This window comes from Hippocampus guttulatus, chromosome 1, assembly GCF_054856545.1.
Source record: "Hippocampus guttulatus isolate MCC_2025c chromosome 1, RoL_Hgut_1.0, whole genome shotgun sequence".
Classification (NCBI taxonomy): Eukaryota; Metazoa; Chordata; class Actinopteri; order Syngnathiformes; family Syngnathidae; genus Hippocampus; species Hippocampus guttulatus.
In genome coordinates, this window is record NC_141261.1 from 29712375 (window position 1) to 29734340 (window position 21966).

At 43.2% G+C, this 21966-nt stretch overlaps 1 protein-coding gene and 1 long non-coding RNA gene across 3 annotated transcripts in view; one reads left to right on the forward strand and one right to left on the reverse strand.

The window, feature by feature from the left end:
- The window catches only part of mitfb (melanocyte inducing transcription factor b), a 55470-nt gene that overhangs the window by 12680 nt on the left and 20824 nt on the right, over window positions 1-21966 (reverse strand). For both annotated transcript variants that reach the window (XM_086125361.1, XM_086125369.1), the window contains exon 2: window positions 9018-9249. In XM_086125361.1, the coding sequence (XP_085981487.1) occupies window positions 9018-9249 (232 nt within the window). The remainder of the gene's footprint in view (window positions 1-9017; window positions 9250-21966) is intronic.
- LOC147211299 (uncharacterized) lies at window positions 7541-10568 on the forward strand. Its single transcript, XR_015102450.1, has 2 exons — window positions 7541-7685; window positions 8987-10568. It is a non-coding gene; the product is annotated as an uncharacterized LOC147211299 (long non-coding RNA).

Sequence of the window (21966 nt, forward strand, 5' to 3'; positions counted from 1 at the left end):
TAGGCTATTATTTTTAAGTTGACGCTGGGAAGTAATCACCGTGGTGGCTGGCTTGATTTTGCCTTTTTGACAGGAGACTGGCTGCAGTCACACTGATTGAGCTGCAATATACAAAGTACAGTATATGGCATGCACGGTGACAAATGACAAAACTGAATCCTCATTCTCATTAGATTCGCGGGTGAGATGAAGCCTATCCCAGCTGAGCCTTGGAGGAGAGACAGGGTGCACCCTGAACGGGATACTCCTCAGTCATACTCACAACGACGACGGCCATTCACACTCACATTTACACTTTCAGGCAATTTCGATTAAACAATGAAAACATTCCTAAGCATTTCACTGCCATACGCATGCAGGGAAAGGGTTTTACTTTCAATGTTTCCATCGGCTAATATGAACGGATCAACTCCAGTAGTGACATGACAGGAATGACTCTGTTTGTGGAACTCACACCAGACAACAGCAAATGAGCAGATGATTACAAGTAGGTTAGCTATTTCAGATCGAAGGTCCATTTTGGATATGTTTAATCATCATTTCTGACTGTATCTTTCGAACAATCCGAAGCATGCACAGAAGAAAAAGGAGCAAACAGGGTACATTCACAAACAGTGGCGCTAACCTGTTTGCTCACTGGAAGAAAGAAAAAGAAAAAAAAACGAGAATCTTGGTCACAATTTAGACTGTTAGCTACATACAAAAAAAGCACAGTGTCCGGACTTAAACACTATCAAGCTGGTTTGAGATGAACTGGACAGAAGTGTAACAGCAACGCAATTTACCAGTACAACACATTTTTCTAGAAACGTCTGCAACAGACATGGGAAACTTTCCAAGGCACATTTCATTCTCCTGTATTTTGTTTTTATTGTAGAAAGAACGCGAGTGGGTCCAATTGTTAAAGCTACCTGAGGTTGCTACTTCAAAGTGTCAGATTAGATTTTGGGATCATGAATGTCGTGTGTTTTCAGTTTACACTGCGAATAGACATGAAGTGCATGATTTTAAATTACAAATAAACAGGAAGAATTGGGGTGTTCTTAATCTTTTGACCGGTAGTGTACGCAGATGTTTCATTATACGGAGTGGCCTATTGCAGCGACATGTTTAAAAAAAAAAAAAAAGAATCTGCGTGACCCCTTTCTTTTCAAATCTCTCATGTTATGATGTGAACATCCACTAGTATTATTATGAAGTGGCCAATGTGTAAAGAAATGTGTTTTATGAGGACATTTAGCTGTTGCCGCTTTTAATCAGGTGTGTTTTGTTGTCCAGAAATTATGATAATAAGAAAAAAATGATAATACTAAATAATAATTTTGTGCAGGTGCTAACTTAATTGCCAACAGTGAATATATATTTGATCATTCAAACCTGGCTGAGTAGTAGTAAACCATGTCAAGTTATAGTGTATGGCTGATTTCATTCTCCCCTTATTTTATTGATGTCTATTTTATACATAATAAGCATTATGTGCCACTTCAAAATGACATCCGCTCTCAACATGGTCACCCAACTGAATATTATCTGCCCCCCCACCCCACACCGCCCACCCTCTCCCAGCCACACAACCGAGATTCAAAAACAGACTAAACACGACTTCCCTGTTTTGCCCAACTGCATTTTAACCCTTTCAGGGACAGCGGTTACTACAGTGGACAGCATCATCATTATCAGTTTAAAGGGGAATGAAAGGGTGAATCAACAGTAATAAAAGTATTTGACACAATAATAATTCAAATCGATTTTTTTCCTCACAGTTTCTGAAGCAAAAGTCACTGTTGCAAACACTCATGACAGTATAAGGCTAACTCGCTTTCCTCCTCTTCTTTCAGCCAGCTACTGAGGCAAACTACATTGAAGCTTTGCTTGTATTAGAAGCGCTGACGCTCTGGTGTCCATGCTGCAACATGTTTTGCATTAAGGTGACGTCAAAGGCTTGATATGCCTCAGTGGTGAGTCTTTGTTGAACAATTTGCATACAACTATGCTCTTCTCCACGGGTCCATCGTTTCCAAAAACAAACAAAAAAATTTCCATCCAGCAGGCCAAGCAATGTGGTCTCGCCACTTTCATTATCTTACTACGGTAGTCTGATGTTGTGGTTCAAACTCAGCGAATCAGTGTGATTAATGTGCCAGGAATTAGGGCACGAAGTAAAGTTCGGTGTCACCAAGAGTGCAGGAATCGAAAAGTGTGATTATGCTTTTTTTATTTGAATGCAATTAAGAGTGTGAAATTTTGGTAGTCGGCTACTGTGTAAAAGTACTCCATGAGCAGAGTGTGTGCTCAATGTGTCAAGTGCCTTGAGGTAACTTGTTGTGAATTGTCGCCCAGAAGTTGACTGGTGACCCTTCTAGGGTGCACCCTGCCTTTCACCTGTGGTCAGCTTCAAAAGGCTCCATTTACGCTCCATCCTAATGAGTACAAGCAGCACACTTTGCAAAATGGATGGATGGATTGACTTTCAGTAATGTCAGCATGGAGAAATAGCACTCACAAGTAGGTGAACCCAGGTCACTAATGGCAACCACCGAGTCACCGTTGTCTACATTTCAAAATACGGTGCCATTAAAAATATTTGCTGTTCTTTTTTGAAGGTCATGCAGCACAGTACATACTGTAACTTTCACAAAACAGGGAGGACATGAGGAGATAATCTGTCATGTACTACTGGCATTGTGTAGCTATTACCTATTCCTAGTCGTTCGCCTTTTATTTCAACATTGGTCCACATTTTCATTAATTCACTGAATCACAACTTTGAAGAAAAAGAAGAAGAGGGTTTTTGTTTCCATACAACCAGTGGACGTTGACTGCATTATTTCTCCCCAGATGGGGTTCCTCACCCTCCCGTGAGGTTTAGGTTGAGGGGACATTGTTAATATTTGTCATTTGTGGACTTGTAAAGTCCTTTGAGACGCGTTTGTAATTAAGGTCTATACACAAAGTAAGTCAATTTGACTTGACTTGACTACACGCTTAGCCGCAGGTCCACAACAAATGAGCAAGAGTTTCTGGCAGCTGTTTTTGAAAGTGTTTTCATCATTCTCACCGCAGAATTACTTCGGCGTTGTCAGTCTGTTGGGTTCCGGATTAGTACTAGATTAGCAAATGAAATAAACGCAAAATGTTTTGTAAGATTTTAAGCATGTGCTTCCTTTCCCAGCCAAAGTAGCTTTTCACTTAAAGGGATGCCAAGCTTATGCAGACATTTTCAGCGGTAAAAATTTCATATTTTGTCTTATACTAAATGTGATGACTACATTATTTTACATTTCTTCTATTAACACCTTCAAAACTCATTTTGCCACTTGCTGTCGACTGAAAATGACATCACATGTTCTCAGACGATCTGAGCCATCATTGGTCATTATCTGACCCCTGAGTTTAAAGGTATTAATTGTACATGAAAAATAATGAAGTTATCAAATGAATTCCAGACAAAATATTGCCGTTTTACTGCTGGAAATGGCTAAATAAGTTTAGTATCCCTTTTCGTAAATATCCTTCAGCTGCATCGTCACAATGAGCAAATTGTCATCATCAATTAAGACGCAACCCGGACATAGAATAACATGTTGTCCTATTGAAGAGAACGCGGAAAAATCTGCATTTGTGGTTTTCAAGATTATTTGCATCCTCAGGGTTTCCGTAATTGATCATAAATGTATCCAGTGGGCGGCACGGTGGTCGACTGGTTAGCACATCGAGCGCGGATGGTTGTTCGTCTATGTGTGCCCTGCGATTGGCCGGCAACCAATTTGGGGTGTATCCCGTCTACTCCCCGAAGACAGCTGGGATAGGCTCCAGCAGGCCGCAACCCTTGTGAGGATTGGCGGTTTCGAAAATGGATGGATGTACCGGATCTCAATTGACAGAATTTATTGGAGTCCCCGGGGGACGCAGGCTTGACACTAGATTGTCCCCGTCTTGTCAATACATTTATTGTAGCTTTTGTTAAATTTCTGTGGATGAAATAACAAAACGAATCTGTCAAGCCTCAGGAGGGAGAAAAGGTTACTTTCATTGTGAATTCACATAGCGCTGTTCAGAATATACAAATCTCACTTGCAGTGAGCGCTATGAAAGGATCTTTAAAATCAAAATAGCAGCAGGTTTAAATGTCACTGAATGTATTCTGTGAAACACACACACACCACTAACTGGCTGCATCTGCTGCCACAGCAAACAAGACAGCTTGTTGTTTTTCGCATGGGTTTGGATCATTATGCAGCCCCTGAAGGCGTCGGCAGCACAAGATATTTAGAGTCAGAAACATGCACAAAGCATGTTGTTGTACTTCAGAGACATGTGATTAGTTCTTGACTTGTATGCTTTAGGGCATGATGTGATGTTCCTGCAGGATACTTCACCAAAAGGACCATTAGCAAAAGAATGGACCACTCTGTGTGATAGCGAAGATGCCGGCCCGCTCTGTGCTATCTAGCCTTGATGCTAATTTTAGGCAAAGTCAACTAAGCTAAGCTGTCAACTATTTGGGTCATTCAGTGAAACGGTTGTGGTTTTATTTCAGCTTGTCACCAGGATGTGGCAGCTCTGATTTTTTTCTTCTACAAAAGTACACCACCAATAATTTGGTTTCTATTGAAGAAATGAACATTTTACAATACATTACATGTTTATTTTCATAGCGCTTTCACAACAGCTAGCTGTAACGAAGTGTGTTACCGAACATTTAACATAACATAACCATTATACAACAGAACACATACCATAAAACATTGAGGATAATGCAATGCGAACAACTTTTAAAATGCACAACAGCAACAGTTTGATCTGTGTGACATTAGCTATTGCTTTGGCTCCAGGAGAGACTCTTTAAATGCTGCCGCAAGTTGTGTTAGCACCAGGTTAGTTTGTTTTAATGTACCGCAAAAAACATATCACTATAGACTCAGCGTCCGCTAGCCAACTGCACTTTATTTGTTCCCATAGTCACTAGTGGCTGAAATGCAAAGAAATTACACTTCCTATCCTTTCCCATGCCTGGCAAAATAATGTTTTTTGTCCCTAAATAAGAAGCAAATCTGACCTAGGATGTGGATTGAATATTTCACAGGAGAGCCAATCTATTTTGGCTTGTGTACTCCGAACCTTTTTGTCATATAATGCGTGCACTATCACTCATACGGTTTGATGACTTTCCCAGGACAGACCCTAATACAAGTGATTATTAAATGAAAATGGTTGTATTTCGTTTCCCTAATTTGGACATTTCATTTTTTGGCGTTGTCTTCTTTTTAACTTAAAAAAAAAACAAAAACATATGTTGAGTTGAAAATAATATTATTAAAAAAGTAAAAATTAAAATCAAGAATGACTTTGTTTTATATATACAGTATATATATATTAGAGCTGTCAGTTTAGCGCGTTTTGATTTGGCATTAATTTAAATGAATTTTAACGGGATTAATTTTTTTCTCGCGAGATTAACGCAGCACACGTCACAGCGGATGTTACGTTTCTCTCTAAATAAACCAGAAACAAAACAACAAAAACAATAAAAACGCGCTAAACTGACAGCTCTAATATATATATATATATATATACAGTATATATATATATTGGAAGCTAAAAAAAAATATCCTTTGAATAAGTCCCCTTTCAACAGGCTGCTCTGCCTTTCTGCTGAGTTTTGGTTCATTTGACATTCCTTTTGAAAACTATGCTTTTTGGGGGGGGGGCAAGCTATGTAAATCAGGAAGCTGTGGAGACTCAAGTGGTACACGCACAAAGAAGAAAGCTCACTTTGAATCTATGCATGCAGTTTTCACTCTGCCAAACATTCATGTCAAGATTTATATTAAAAGTTACAAACTTTGAAGAAGTTTAGCTCACTGTCTAGCTCAGACTAAACCCATACTCACTTAGTGTAGTAGGTATTTAGACCGAAATATCAGGAAGGAAACTCTGAACATGAATCATATTCAGACCCACTATATCAGTTTGACTTTCTTTTTATCAGTCATTCGAGCTTTAATGAGGCACTTGATTTGACATATGGCTGTTGTGATTTGGGCATGACTGTGCCACCGGTCTGGGAAATTAATTCTTCAAAGTTTCCTTGTACCCTCTGCAATGTGCGCTGGAACCCTTACGCGCGAAACACTGCGGTCGAGTACAGAATGAGCCATCTACCACGAACCTATGCTGACCTCGTTGTCAAGTTAGAGTTACAGTAAATATTTGGATGAAAAACACTTTCAGGCCATAAGTATAAAACAATCAAATAAGACACAGTACAGTGAGAAGTGTTCCTTTTTGTGCCGCATGACCACAAATTGTACACAGTTCCGCATACTAGTTCATTGCACGTTGTTGTTTTGCACCGTTGTAAACTGAAGACTCCCTGTATTTTTTAAGTTTTATTGATTTATTTGACTAGCTTTTACAACCCAGAAGTTGAGAATCGCTGCTTTATGTATTTTTTTCATTAAGCTTTCATTAAGATATACTTTAATGCTGCATTATAACTTCCCCTCTAAAATGTTTTTAGCTTGTTTTTTGCTTTTCTTTTGTCTTTTTCTTCGCAATGTATTTCTTTTACACCCTTGAAGTGTTTGAGTTTTATCGTAAGCTCTGTGAATTATCTTGCTATAAAGTGAAATGCAAGTCAACCTACCTTGAAGTAAAATCAAGATAAATTATTTTAAAATTTGTAGTTTCAGGTTTTAGTAGGATGCCATGTTCAATTACCAACATAACTTTGAATCTGTTATCTGAAGGTCAAGTTATTATTGTTGCTTTACACTTCAGTACAGTTCCCTCTCGTTTTAGGTCATTGCCAATGTTAATGTGAAATGTTTGTCTCATTTGTGAGGCATATGGATCACGAGTTACTGACTTTATAATCCAAGAGAACATGTAAAGGAATTTATTCTTTTTGAGATTCCATAAATCCCCAGGGATAAAAAAAAAAAATTGAAATCATATTTAACCCTTTTAGGAAGTTATCCGAAACACATTTCAAAGAGGCGTTCTTTTTTTTTCCTGAAATATGCAGTGGAATGAAAGCGGCATGGGCTAATTACAAGCATTCTTCACTGAATTAGTGTTCAGTGTGTGGCAAGGCTGTGCTCTCCTTGTTCTTGATCCCTAAACTGATCCCTTGTTATACCCCCGGAGGTCAGAGGTCACTTGGTTAATTAAGGGTCCAATCAGTCTTTAGATAAACTCATCTGAGCTTAATGTTTGCACTTTTTGAGGTCCAGCAGCTCTGCCTGGTACCCCTGATCTTTGCGCGCACTCCACTAATCTAACCACAGACAGGGGGAGTAGGTTAACCCAGCTCAACAGCGCCAAGCTGGAACGGCCTTTTCATTTGACAACTTCAGTCAGCGAAGAATGTCTGTAAGCTCTTGCCAAACCAGGAAAATAACTCCAATGCGGCGTATTGTACGCAAGGCGAGGGTTTGAGGAGGGGGCGGCCGAAAGCTCGCAAAGCGCTGCAGATTAGGTTGATGCCGCGTGAGAGGACCAGTGTTTGTGGCCCTTATAATGTATTTGAGCGCCATGCCTGGCCCATGCCACACACATCCAAGGGTGATGAAAGTTTGGCTGAGCAAGCAACCATGAAATCTCTCGATGTGCTGCGCATGGATTGAGTTCAACAAAGATTACTCACTCGCTGCCAGAGTATGGACCTTTTACAACACAATGTGAGATTATACAACTTTGATTTGTTTTCTAATCAGTACAACTTGAATCACTGTGTTCTTTGCTTTGAATTACGGTGTGTCCCTCGCGGCAGTCTCATGACTTCTGAATGCAATTCTCATCTGACTATGACCGTGTAACCACAATTCATCACGATAGCACGTGAAATTAGGAGCTATTATGATCTCAACAATGGTCACGATAGTTATTTTTTATGAATCTTGAATGCCACGGTCTCCTGTTGCACCATGAAAGAAAAAGACAAGTACAAAACGAATCGAGATTGTTAAATATTGCAATAAAATCAATATCGCGATATTCAACACCCATAACGTATGTTCTTCCAATAGCGTGCAGCCCAAATGCATTCTGAGCCGCCATCGTTAAGAATCCAAAGTTTCTCAGCATATACAGTCAGTTTTTGTTCACTTTTTTCCCAACATTATGACATAAATGCTTATCAGCGTTATTGGGAGAATTTTTAGCTTATATGGTCTGGTCCCGATCATCCGCAAGGAGCGGAGTCAACTGTACAGTCAACAAACAAGTTGTTTCAATAGACTGGTCCATCTTCTGCTCGTATTGGTGATTGGCTAACATTTTTTTTTTCCAACTCTCTGATCGATGATCGGCTCCAAAATCCTGATATTGTAAAGGCTAGTTATATGCATTTCTATCCTGACAAACTGCAGGAGACAACAATTCGTAGAACAGAAATAACTATTCCAAGAGCATCTTTGAACAAACAAACAAACTGTAAAGATTCAATGTTGAAAAAAACCCCACCACCAGCACCCACACAATGTTGAATAGAACAACACACTGCTACCAATATTTTCAGGACAACAGGGTAAAAAGGAAACTTACCAGAGACCGGTGTAAAAATGCACCCTCAAATGCTACGTACGGCTTGGACTTGTACAGAAAAACCTTAAGAGTCTCCTGGCCCTCGCACTGCCAGGGAATCAAAGCTATGAAAAGATGTGAATGTAGCTGAGCAAATAGGATTAAAGATGGCTAAATCCAAACGGCTGGAAGCACAGCATGCATTAAAGAGGAATTCTCTCAGGAAAGATAATCCCCATGTACACATTCGAACACACTTCACTCACCCCTGATTTATTTTTTCTTTTACACACACTCATAGTAATTCCGTGATTTCCTGACTGTCCGCACACCACAGTCAATACGGTCTATAAATACACGGCTCAGACTGCATGAATGACACACGCTGATTCCAGAGATGGAAATATTACAGCGGAATGACCACACTTTGCGTCATATTCTCCTCTTTCCGCTCCAGCATCAAGCAGCAGAACCAGAGTGGGTCTTACCTTCAGCACTTCCATGGGCACCTGTGCAGAGGCCGGTGCAGGGACAGTGACATTGATGGCAGGGGTCTGTGCAGCTGTGGTTTGTGGGTACTGGGAGTCCTGCTGCCTGCGCTGCTCCCGCCGCTCCTGCTCCTGAAGCTGCTCGCGCATCAGCTGTTGACGTAGCAGGATGCGCGAGGTTGTGGCCGAGGAGCTGAGAGGAGGCTTGGAAGAGCTGCGTTGCTCCGACGGGCTGCGGTGAAGGGGAGAACGATGCCGAGGTGATTGAGGCGGGACAGACATCAACTTAAAAGTGAAATGAGAGGGCAGAGAGAGGTCAGGTGTAGAGAGGGAGGTCAAGCAAGAGGATGGTGAGAGATTAGCTGCGTTGATTCACTAGCGTGTCTCCCTCAACACACCCCTGTGGGATTTAGTTGCTCGGTGTGGGGCCACTCTCCGATTGCTCAACACTGCACTTTTTTTTGTGCTGGACCGTTCTCTCATTTACACTTACATTCTGCAGGGGCTTGATAGCACACCACCGCTCCCAACACATACCTGTAGCACTGCCTGACTCACTGCTATTTGCTACTCGTCACGTCCCGTCCGCACAGGGTGTAGCGTTTGCCTTCTCAGGAGCAAGGAGAGCAGTCAATAGCAGCAAAAATGATTGAGGACAAATTTAAGGAGAATAACTTCATCACGAATGGATTTTGTGGGCCAATTTATAGAAGTCAAGTGCCACCACAGATAAACAAACAGTACCATCACTCAGTTTGTCCTTTCACCTTTTATTGTTGTACATTGATCAACTATTTTTCCTAAATCAGTGTTGATATGTCTCTGCTGCACAGTTATATGCTTATGATGATGTACTGTAATTACTTCTATATAAATATGTGGGTCTTTGAGTGAATAGCCAATGAAATATTTTGTTAGTTGCCTATTGATCAAAATGTGTCCGCAACCATTCCAATATGAATCTTAGTCAAATGTGTAATGCCATTTTTTGGATTCATTTACATAGGATCACTTTATACCGTCTGACTTGCCCATTTTCAAGTGTACACTGTCTAAAATACGATGTCAAAGTTCCACCGGGATGGATTCACACACTGCCTCCATGACTGAAAATACAATCAGTGCTTTTAATGGCACTTGTATTTGTTTTGTTTTTTCCTTTACATTGTGGGCTCCCATTTCTGCAAATACAAGCGACTCATTTCCGTTAGACAAGAGATCATGCCTTCAAAAAGGTTCATTTCAGTGAGACTGAGGAAACTGAATGAAAATCGTGTTGTAATTCTGAATCCTTTAACGAAAACACATTACAGACATTTTATTTTAACATCTGGGAACTAATTTACTTTAACGATAATAATTACTATGTTCGTGATGATACACAAATGTAAGAAACATTTGTTTCATTCTAACTAATAATTTCCTTTACTGATTGCCTGGAAAAAAATCAATGTAAACGTTCCTTTCATTTTAAGCAACCAAATATGGTTCCTTGCCCTATCGAGGAATACGTCTATAGTGCTAACACTCGAATAAACATTTCCAATGAGACCATTTTTTTAATCTAATCTATTTTTGAATAAACACATGCATCAAAAATGGACACATGCATTTGCAAATATTTACTGAGAACGACAATACTCATCAATATTTACCCTTTTACATGACTGAACGCCAGAAGGAGGTGATGCTTTCATTGCGCGAGTTTTGATCCATTTGTTTGTGCTTATGATCACACAAGAACAACTGACCCAATTCCCGCGCTACTTCATGAAGAAGTATGACATGGACCAGGGAAGAAACCCCATCAATAGTTGTAATTGGGAAAACTCAAATTATTCTCTTTATTCATTCATTTTTTTGATCCGCTTTATCCTCACAAGGCTCACGGGGGGTGCTGGAGCCTATCCCAGCTGTCTTCGGGCAGTAGGCGGGGGACACGCCCGAGCCGGTTGCCAGCCCATCGCAGGGCACACAGAGACAAACAACCATCCGCGCTCACACTCACACCTTGGAACAATTTAGAGTGTTCAATCAACCTGCCATGCACATTTTTGGAATGTGGGAGGAAACCGGAGTACCCGGAGAAAACCCACGCAGGCCTGTGGAGAACATGCAAACCCCACACAGGGAGGCCGCAGCTGAGATTGAACCTCTGCACTGTGAGGTCAACGCGCTAACCATTGGACCACCAGGCCGCCCCATTATTCTCTTTATTTATATTGAATTCCTATCATCATCATTATTACGATCGTTATCATTATTATCTTCACAGGGTTGCCACTCTTTTCTTGAAATTATTTTCCACGACTTTTTCGTATGCTACGAGTCAGAAATTCCACTCCCAAGCTATGAAGAAGTGTTAATTTCTGTAATTGTACCTGCTATTTTGTACATTTATTCAGATTGCTACAATATTGTCAAATACCATACCACATTAGCAATAATAATAATAATAATTAACGGTTCTCACAGCTGCAAATTGATCCTCATCCCTGACCCCAAAAGATGCCGTGCAGTGAACGACTCGTTCGCAAATGTCACAACACTAATAAAAGTTCTCACTGACTTGAATGTTGACACATAAATTTCTTTCGTCGCTAAGTACATCAAGAAGATGGAAGACAGCTGACTGACTAACGACCTGCTGATGGGCTGGAGAGAGGCCGAAGGCCATGCTAGCGGCCATGTCTCTGACACAGCCAGGTGTCAAAATACGAAATATTGTGTACAACCTGGACCACTCGGACTACCTGGTTGCTGTGGCTTGACTGAAACCAGAAATGTATTTCATCTCAGAGAGCGCAGCAAGAAGTGGCAGCATGCCCTCTATAGCTCTCTGTCACTCAACAGAGGAGAAAAACCTCAGACTGGATATACAGCGCTATGGCAACAGTCGCCAGTTTTGCCGCTTCTTTGAAGAAATCCTTACTTGGGTCTGAAAAGTCGGCAAACCTAGCAACAAAAGTCATATGGAAGCACTGGGCAGCAGAACTGTTCGAAGGGAATATGCAATTTGATTGACTGGCAGCGTCATATGGAGCACTCTCCCGGCTCGAAGCAGACATGAAGCAAAAAAGCGCTGCAGTCTCAATGTTGCCCATTGAAGGCAGCTGAAAACGTGCATACATGTCTGTTTAACTCATTTGAGTTCACAGAGAGAAGCAGAGAGAGGGAAATCCTTTTCCAGCACAATTGAAGCTTTTCCAAGGCATTTTACTTGCCTCTCATTTCCCATGTGTTTTATATGACTGGAACATTGGTCAGTCCGTTTCCAAGATGCATGAGAATGCTCTTCGTCTTCTTCTTCTTATTATTATTCTTCTTCTTAATTATTATTATTATCATCAGCTGAACGATTTTGGATTTGTCTGCCTTCCACGATGACATCTGCTACATTTCAGCATGACATCAGCCACTGGAGATCGATCACAAGCTGCGGTTTGAGCTCTTTTAAAAACAAAGTAATTCCGATCCTGACTTCTTTTAGATACCACTCAAATATGATCAAATGAGGAGAATAAAGCTGAACCTGAAAGCCAAAACAGCTTTGAGCTAAATTCAGCAGCGCACTCAAAACGTTTTTGCATAACAGAAAGAGGAACAAGAGGGGCTGTTTCAGTTTTCCCACTCTCTTCAAACCGAGACGGCTACTCGTCAGACAGAGTCGGGCACTCCTAAAATAGAGGGACTCTGCTGAAGCAGAAGTTGTCGGGATGAAGCCTTCATCGAGTGAGTGATCCTTTTGATAATACTCAGCAAAACGTCTGGCCAATCCAGCTGTGCAGTAATCGGACTAATTAGCAGGCAGAGTCAAACACAGCTTCGCTCTGCCGTACATTCATTCGGTGTTGGGCCCTCAGCGTACGATAATTCCCCTTCTTCTCTCCCAGCAATGAATATAATCTCATTGTCTGAAGACACGCCTCCTGAAGCTTGGACAAGAGCAAAAATACAAACTACAGTATAGACTGCAAAGAAACCAGATTTTCCGTGCCATTATCAACGCCGACTTGCCTCAACTGTGTCGTCATTTACCACTTATGGTCATTTAATCAAATATAATGGTGATTAAAAAAAATCAAATGCCACTTTTATTATAATATAATATTATTTGAATATTAATCAGTTATTCATGAATTGATTTTCTGAAATGTTTATCGACCAAGATAAATAATTTCAAAACCTTTTCCACAATTAATTTGACCTGTAACCTGAACAAATAAAACATGTATGATTTTTGTTTTATGCAACCATGGCTGTGGATAATGTGGGAAACAATGACTTCTCGGTTACAGAGATCATAACGGCCATAAGCGAGCGTGCCTGCGTAATCTTGCATTTATGCGCTGGTTCTAACTTGTGCAACACACGTGCTCACATTGGCCGGTGAAAACGCTGGTCCTGCTCTGTGAACGCTGTAACATAATCCATTTCTGGTTTCTGTTCCCGTTTAACTGGAGGTGTAGGATTATTTATTATTAAGTCTATATTTTTTTTCTCTCCGGGCATCTATTAAATTACCTGCTAATTTTCAGTTCAAAGCTGGATATGGTCTGCTTTAACGCGTTTCCAGCCAGACTTCTGTGGAAAGTGTATTCATTCACCCAAGGAGTTAATTCCAGTGTTTCACGATAGCTTGTTAATCCTTCGGTTAGCAGTTAGCATGGCTTCTCTGTCTTCTGTTAACCCTCCTGTTGTCCTCGGGTCAAAATGACCCGTCACTGTGTTAAAAACGCCCCCAAAAAACCCTAAATGATATTTTTTTAACTTGAAGTTTTATGACTTTTCCTAGATTGGCCCCAACTGCAGAAAAATTGAAATGTTTTTATTCACATTTCCATGGAAGTTGTACAAAAAAAAGTGCAAAGGTGGTCTTCGGGTCAAAATGACCCATGAGGCAAATAGGGTTGAAATCAAGGTCACCAATTTATCTACACACCATAGAATGTTTCAATGTTTTAGTTGTGTCTAAAACAGATCGTGTCTCAGATCAATTAGTAGAACACGTGAACAAGACAGTAGCAGACATAAACAAGACAAGTTCTCGAAGATGGCAGAACTCTTTTTTGTGGATTTCAAGGGGTTATAAAGGTGCTACAGAGGACAGGACTCCGAATTCTCTCTGTGCTGACGCCATGAGTGTGCGTTATGACATTCAAGAGGCTCTAGAGCTGATTATTTCTGCTGTCCAGCAAGACAACTGATTCAGAAGAGGAAGTAGAGGATGTATCAGAAGAAGATGGGGAGGAATATAACCCAGAGTATGATGAATCATCTTCAGAACAAGAAGAAATCCCTGAAGCTGAAAGAGAGACTTTCCTTTCAAAAAATGGCAAAATAACATGGTCCTCAGCAGCATACTTTGATTCTCTCCTCTTTCATCTCAAACTGCTTCAAACAACAAAGCGTGTGACGGAAAAGCGGTTAGGACTGCACGACTGTCCGTGTTTTATGTTATGTGTTGTGTTTATTATTTTACTTTATGTTAACTGTTTTGTGAAGCGCTTTGTTACAGCTGTCGCTGTTGTGAAAGCGCTATATAAATCAGCATGTATTGTATGTATTGTATTGTATACAACCAACAAGGCAGGCATGCAGAACAAAACGTACAGGAGCTCCTGAGAAACCTGATGATCCACCTTCCACAGCCACTTCCCCAGCGAGGGCAAGTAAGAAGAAGAAATGCCAGTTCTGCCCTCAAAAGAAGGACTGTAAAACACATACTGTGTGCTGTAGGTGAAAGAAATATATCTGCAAAGGCTGTGCACTTGCATACTGCGCTACATGTGCTAATTAGTTGAATGGGTTATATTACTTTTCATATTTTTGTCTTGTATTGTATTGTCCTAAATAGTTTACTGGAGGAAAAAAAAAGAAAGAAACTTTAGTCATTGGAATGAATACAAATGCATCCATAACTCATTTTCACACATTTTTTCCTTTTCTTAAACTATAGAAATCCAAGTGAAGAGGGAGAACTATATCACACATAATGTGGTGAAGGACAAGTTGTTTCTTCAAGTAATATGACATTTGGTGTTTAAAATTCAATGTAGCTGCTTATTTGGGGGGTTTAGTGAAGATGGGTCATTTTGACCCGGAGGACACAGGGTGTGTACAGGAAATGAGGACAACAGGAGGGTTAATTGACTCACTAGTAACCAGCGGAAGCTTGTTGCTAGCGAGCTTTTGAGGTACAAGTAGAATCCATGCATGGGTGAGGTAAGGGCCTTGCAACACATTAACGTGCATGCCTGCAGCCCAGCAAAACCTTTGGGATAGTCTCCGCAGAAAACTAGAAAAGCTGTGTCATTTTGGTATTCAATGTATTTTCATGAGGCGCAAAATGCAAATTTTGAATCGTAAACTGCTTATTTCAAGCTTTGAACACCAAATAAAGTTAAGATGTTCCACTGCACTTTCCCTGTCATTTTTAAAATGATTATTTCTCTATAGCAGGCTTTGTTTTTAACACTGACTCATACACTGAACTATTCATAATTTCTTTCGTCTTGCCTAAGACCTGAGATTCAAAATATGGACAACATTTACAAATGCTATTTACACCCAAGTGAAAAAGCACTTGCTATCTGATGAGGAGTCATCATGGGATCTGTCAAAGAGTGTTCATCCCCTGTAACAGTGAAAAGACGAGCAGAATGGCATCGTTAGGCCTATTTTAGGAGATCTGAAGCTTCCCTGAAATGTTCTCAAGCCATCCCCGAAAGTGTTCTTATTACCAAAAACCCATTCAGCGACCTCGATTTCAGTGGTAGGAGCCAGAGTGTCTGGAATCCACACTCTGGCTAGCACACAGAGCCGACTGAAAGCACTTTAAGTTTAAGAATGTGAAGGGCGTGCATAAAGGGCTACCAGTTCCATGAGAACTTCTGAAACAACAAATTTACTCAAATTACCTTTAATGATATGATGTCATTATTAATGATTAATGATATTTATTTGAAGATCACCTCTCCGGGAGCCGTCACCTTACCGTGGTGGAGGGGTTTGTGTGTCCCAATGATCCTAGGAGCTAAGTTGTCTGGGGCTTTATGCCCCTGGCAGGGTCACCCATGGCAAACAGGTCCTAGGTGAGGGACCAGACAAAGCACGGCTCACAAAACCCCTTATGACAGACAAAATCGATGGCACTCAGTTTCCCTTGCCCGGAGGCGGGTCACCGGGGCCCCCCTCTGGAGCCAGGCCTGGAGGTGGGGCTCGTTGGCGAGCGCCTGGTGGCCGGGCCTACACCCATGGGGCCCGGCCGGGCTCAGCCCGAAGAGGCAACGTGGGTCCTCCTTCTCATGGTCTCACCACCCGTGGGAGGGGTCAAAGGGGTCGGGTGCAATGCGAGCTGGGCGGCAGCCAAAGGCGGGGACCCTGGCGGTCCGATCCTCGGCTGCAGAAGCTAGCTCTTGGGACATGGAATGTCACCTCTCTGGCAGGGAAGGAGCCCGAGCTGGTGTGTGAGGTAGAGAAGTTCCGACTGGATATAGTCGGACTTGCCTCCACACACAGCCTGGGTTCTGGTACTAGTTCTCTCGAGAGGGGTTGGACTCTCTTCCACTCTGGAGTTGCTCATGGTGAGAGGCGCAGAGCAGGTGTGGGCATACTCATTGCACCCCGGCTCAGTGCCTGTACATTGGGGTTCACACCGGTAGACGAGAGGGTTGCTTCCCTCCGCCTTCGGGTGGGGGGACGGGTCCTGACTGTTGTTTGTGCATATGCACCAAACGGCAGCTCAGCATACCCACCCTTTTTGGAGTCCTTGGAGGGTGTGCTGGAGAGTACTCCTGCTGGGGACTCCCTTGTTCTGCTGGGGGACTTCAATGCTCACGTGGGCAATGACAGTGAGACCTGGAGGGGCGTGATTGGGAGGAACGGCCCCCCCGATCAGAACTCGAGTGGTGTTTTGTTATTGGACTTCTGTGCTCGTCACGGACTGTCCATAACGAACACCTTGTTCAAACATAAGGGTGTCCATATGTGCACTTGGCACCAGGACACCCTGGGCCGTAGTTCGATGATCGACCTTGTGGTTGTATCATCGGATTTGCGGCCGCATGTTTTGGACACTCGGGTGAAGAGAGGGGCGGAGCTGTCAACTGATCACCACCTGGTGGTGAGTAGGCTCCGATGGTGGGGAAAGATGCCGGTCCGTCCTGGCAGACCCAAACGTATTGTGAGGGTTTGTTGGGAGCGTCTGGCGGAATCCCCTGTCAGAAGGAGTTTCAACTCCCACCTCCGACAGAGCTTTTCCCATGTTCCGGGGGAGACGGGGGACATTGAGTCCGAGTGGACCATGTTCCGTGCCTCTATTGTTGAGGCGGCCAATCTGAGTTGTGGCCGTAAAGTGGTTGGTGCCTGTCGTGGCGGCAACCCTCGTACTCGCTGGTGGACACCAGCAGTAAGGGATGCCGTCAAGCTGAAGAAGGAGTCCTATCGAGCCTTTATGGCCTGTGGGACCCCAGAGGCAGCTGACGGGTATCGACTGGCCAAGCGGAACGCAGCTTCGGTGGTCGCCGAGGCAAAAACCCGAGCGTGGGAAGAGTTCGGTGAGGCCATGGAAGCCGACTTCCGGACGGCTTCGAGGAAATTCTGGTCCACCATCCGACGTCTCAGGAGGGGGAAGCAGTGCACCACTAACACTGTGTACAGTGGGGATGGGGCACTGCTGACTTCGACTCGGGACGTTGTGAACCGGTGGGCAGAGTACTTCGAAGACCTCCTCAACTCCACCAACACGTCTTCCTTGGAGGAAGCAGAGTCTGAGGACCCTGAGGTGGGCTCTCCTATCTCTGTGGTTGAAGTCACCGATGTGGTTAAAAAGCTCCTCGGTGGCAGGGCCCCAGGGGTGGATGAGATCCGCCCGGAGTTCCTCAGGGCTCTGGATGTTGTGGGGCTGTCCTGGTTGACACGCCTCTGCAACATCGCGTGGTCAACGGGGAGAGTGCCTCTGGATTGGCAGACCGGGGTGGTAGTCCCTCTTTTTAAAAAGGGGGACCGGAGGGTGTGTTCCAACTACAGAGGGATCACACTCCTCAGCCTCCCTGGTAAGGTCTATTCAGGGGTGCTGGAGAGGAGGGTCCGTCAGGAAGTCGAGCCTCAGATTGAGGAGGAGCAGTGTGGTTTTCGTCCCGGCCGTGGAACAGTGGACCAGCTCTACACCCTTAGCAGGGTCCTCGAGGGTATGTGGGAATTCGCCCAACCAGTCTACATGTGTTTTGTGGACTTGGAGAAGGCGTTTGACCGTGTCCCTCGGGGAGTTCTGTGGGGGGTGCTTCATGGGTATGGGGTACCGAACCCCCTGATACGGGCTATTCGGTCACTATACCACCGATGTCAGAGTTTGGTTCGCATTGCCGGCAGTAAGTCGGAATCGTTTCCAGTGAGGGTAGGACTCCGCCAAGGCTGCCCTTTGTCGCCGATTCTGTTCATAATCTTTATGGACAGAATTTCTAGGCGCAGCCGAAGCGTTGAGGGCGTCCGTTTTGGTGGCCTCAGTATTGCATCCCTGCTTTTTGCAGATGATGTGGTGCTGTTGGCTCCTTCAAACGGGGCTCTCCAACTCTCACTGGAGCGTTTCGCAGCCGAGTGTGAAGCGGTTGGGATGAAAATCAGCACCTCCAAATCTGAAACCATGGTCCTCAGTCGGAAAAGGGTGGAGTGCCCCCTCCGGGTCGGGGGAGAGATCTTGCCCCAAGTGGAGGAGTTTAAGTATCTTGGGGTCTTGTTCACGAGTGAGGGCAGGAGGGAGCGAGAGATCGACAGGCGGATCGGTGCAGCGTCTGCTGTGATGCGGACGTTGTATCGGTCTGTCGTGGTGAAGAAGGAGCTGAGCCGAAGGGCGAAGCTCTCAATTTACCGGTCGATCTACGTTCCAACCCTCATCTATGGTCACGAGCTATGGGTCGTGACCGAAAGAACGAGATCCCGGATACAAGCGGCCGAAATGAGTTTTCTCCGCAGGGTGTCCGGGCTCTCCCTTAGAGATAAGGTGAGAAGCTCGGTCATCCGGGAGGGGCTCAGAGTCGAGCCGCTTCTCCTCCAGATCGAGAGGAGCCAGATGAGGTGGCTTGGGCATCTGATTCGGATGCCTCCTGAACGCCTCCCTGGTGAGGTGTTCCGGGCATGTCCCACTGGGAGGAGACCCCGAGGAAGACCCAGGACACGCTGGAGTGACTATGTCACCCAGCTGGCCTGGGAACGCCTCGGGATCCCCCGGGGAGAGCTGGAAGAAGTAGCTAGGGAGAGGGAAGTCTGGGCTTCCCTGCTAAAGCTGTTGCCCCCGCGACCCGGCCCCGGATAAGCGGTAGAAGATGGATGGATGGATGGATTTGAAGATCAGTGGCCTCCCTGTGTGGAGTTTGCATGTTCTACCCGGGCCCGCGTGGGTTTTCTCCGGGTACTCTAGTTTCCTCCCACATTCCAAAAACATGCATGGCAGGCTGATTGAACACTCTAAATTGTCCCTTGGTGTGAGTGTGAGCGTGGATGGTTATTCGTCTGTCTGTGCCCTGCGATTGGTTGCAACCGGTTCAGGGTGTCCCCCGTCTACTGCCCAAAGACGGCTGGGATAGGCTCCAGCACCCCCCGCGACCCTTGTGAGGATAAGCGGATCGGAAAATGGATGGATGGATGGATAATTAAGATATCCTTTATTTGTCCCGCAATTAAAGATCATGTTCATAATTTCTCACAATAACGAGGAAACAGATACTGTTCATATCAATATGCAGCAATGTTTTTTTCCTCCCTCTATTCCTGTGAAAACTCTGTGACCACCATTGCTTGTGCTACAAGATGTGACGACAAAAATGTCTTGGAGAAAGCCTACTAGAACATCTGAACTTTATTTGGAGTTAATCAGAGGGAACATCTGAACTTTATTTGGGGTTAATCAGAGGGACTTTTAACGGTGGCAAGTGTGGACTGACTCACATACCCTGTTTAAATGAGATTAGTTAACGGTAATTATGAAGACAGCCACAACGATAAGAGGGTGTGCACACTTGTGCAACCACATTGGTGCAGTTGTGTCACTTTTCCAGAAGGGGACATATCTTCCACAAATTTCCAATGGCCAGCACGCCCCAGTCTCATTAATCGTGGATGTTTCAAAACTGTTTGTCTTGATCTCATTTTCTTACATCGCAAAACCGTGGCATTTGAACAGGGGTGTCTAGGCCTTACATAGCCAACCAATTTGTATCACGTATACAGTATATTGTAATTTAAAAGAAGTAAAATTCATCATGTGGCACTGAAAGTACTGATGAAAACCAATAACTTGATTGTAGTATTGTATTTGTGTGTGGTATGTGTGTGTGTGTGTTAAAAAAAATGCGAACCAAACCATGAAATTCTTTATAGTTCGGCTTTTGAAGCATGGACTACATTGCAGAGAAAAAGACAAGTCTAACTTATTGACCGATAATTTAAAAATTCATGAGCCATAAATAATGTTGCCTGTCTGCTTAGGGCCGCTTCATTATGAAAAAAGTATTCATCACAAATATTTTGGGAGTAACTGAAATCGCGATTATTCAATCAATTTTTTATTTTTGTGTCAAATTTGAAGGTTTCCAGAAGTCTGCAGTCAAGCCACAAAAGGCCTGCCGATTTTTTGCGTGTCTGTTTTTTGATAAATAGTTGCTGGAAGTGTTAGAAAAGTCACTAATTATAGCAACAAAGATGCTAAGTTGGCAACACTGAGTCGCCACTCTTTAGTTGAACGCTCCAACTCTGCCTCTGGGTGTCATGGAAACAAAAGCAGTACTCAACATTTGCATGAGACAGAACATATAACTTCAACCAGAGTCTGAATGGACTTTAAGTGTGCTGTAATCCTTTATCTCTTGTATATTTCAACTGAACAAGCTCATTTTATGACAATTGGAAAAAAAAACCTTGGAGAATACTTAAGATGTGTTGTGAAGAGCAGCATTGGATTTTGGCTCTACAAATGAACTCAGGATTAGACTGCCCAGTCATAATTAAGGCAAAATACAAGAAAATGCATCTATTTTCTCTATCGTCTACCCTTTACCACAGGTCACTCATTTTCGTTGCGAGCCACTTTGAAATGACGTCTTCCCGCCGTTATAACAGTGAAAACAAATAACCGTTGAATCGTCTCATCGCATTATTACTTTTACACAACAAATTGATGGATTAGTAGTTTTGAAAACAGTCAAGTCAGCTCTAATAATTTGTTCAATTATTGTTCAACTGACTGTAAACAGGGTAAAAAAAATTATACCAAATCTCAACGTTTAGTCCACATGACAATTTGAGATTTCAGTACAGATTTTAGCAAAGATCATGCAAATTGACTCAGATGATTTGCTTTTGCAGTCCACATGAAATGACGTGGTGAGCCGGATCTGGCCCCTGGGCCTCAAGTTTGACACCTGTGCTTTACCAAGATGTGGAGATCTTAAATCCTATTCCTGCTGAGTTCAGGCAAAACACAGACTCCAACCTGGATTGGTCCATCGGTCAATTAGAGCACAATTAGAGCCAGACAAGCATTCGCACTATCACTGAGTAGGAAATAAATCCTCGCTGTTTGCAAGGAAGTCAGGTGAAAGAGCACGGTAGTGTAGGGTACGACACCATTTGCGACTTGGATGCAAAATATCACCAAGAGTCACCATTCGTCAATACCTTTGCATGAGTTTGCATGTTATTAACCCCCCGGAATGACTGAAAGAAATCCACTGCGACCAAAATGGTCTTCTTTTACACAGCAATGATGGAAAAGAAACAACCTGTTTTGTCAAGTGTTGCCTGTTGCAAACATATTTCCTATTCACTTATGTAATATTTTTCAAGTCTAATAATTTGAGTCACTGTCAGGATCATACGAAACTATAGTACACCAATTAACACATCTATTCATCAATATGCTCGGTGTGCAGTGAAATGAACAGAAAAAGGGGAC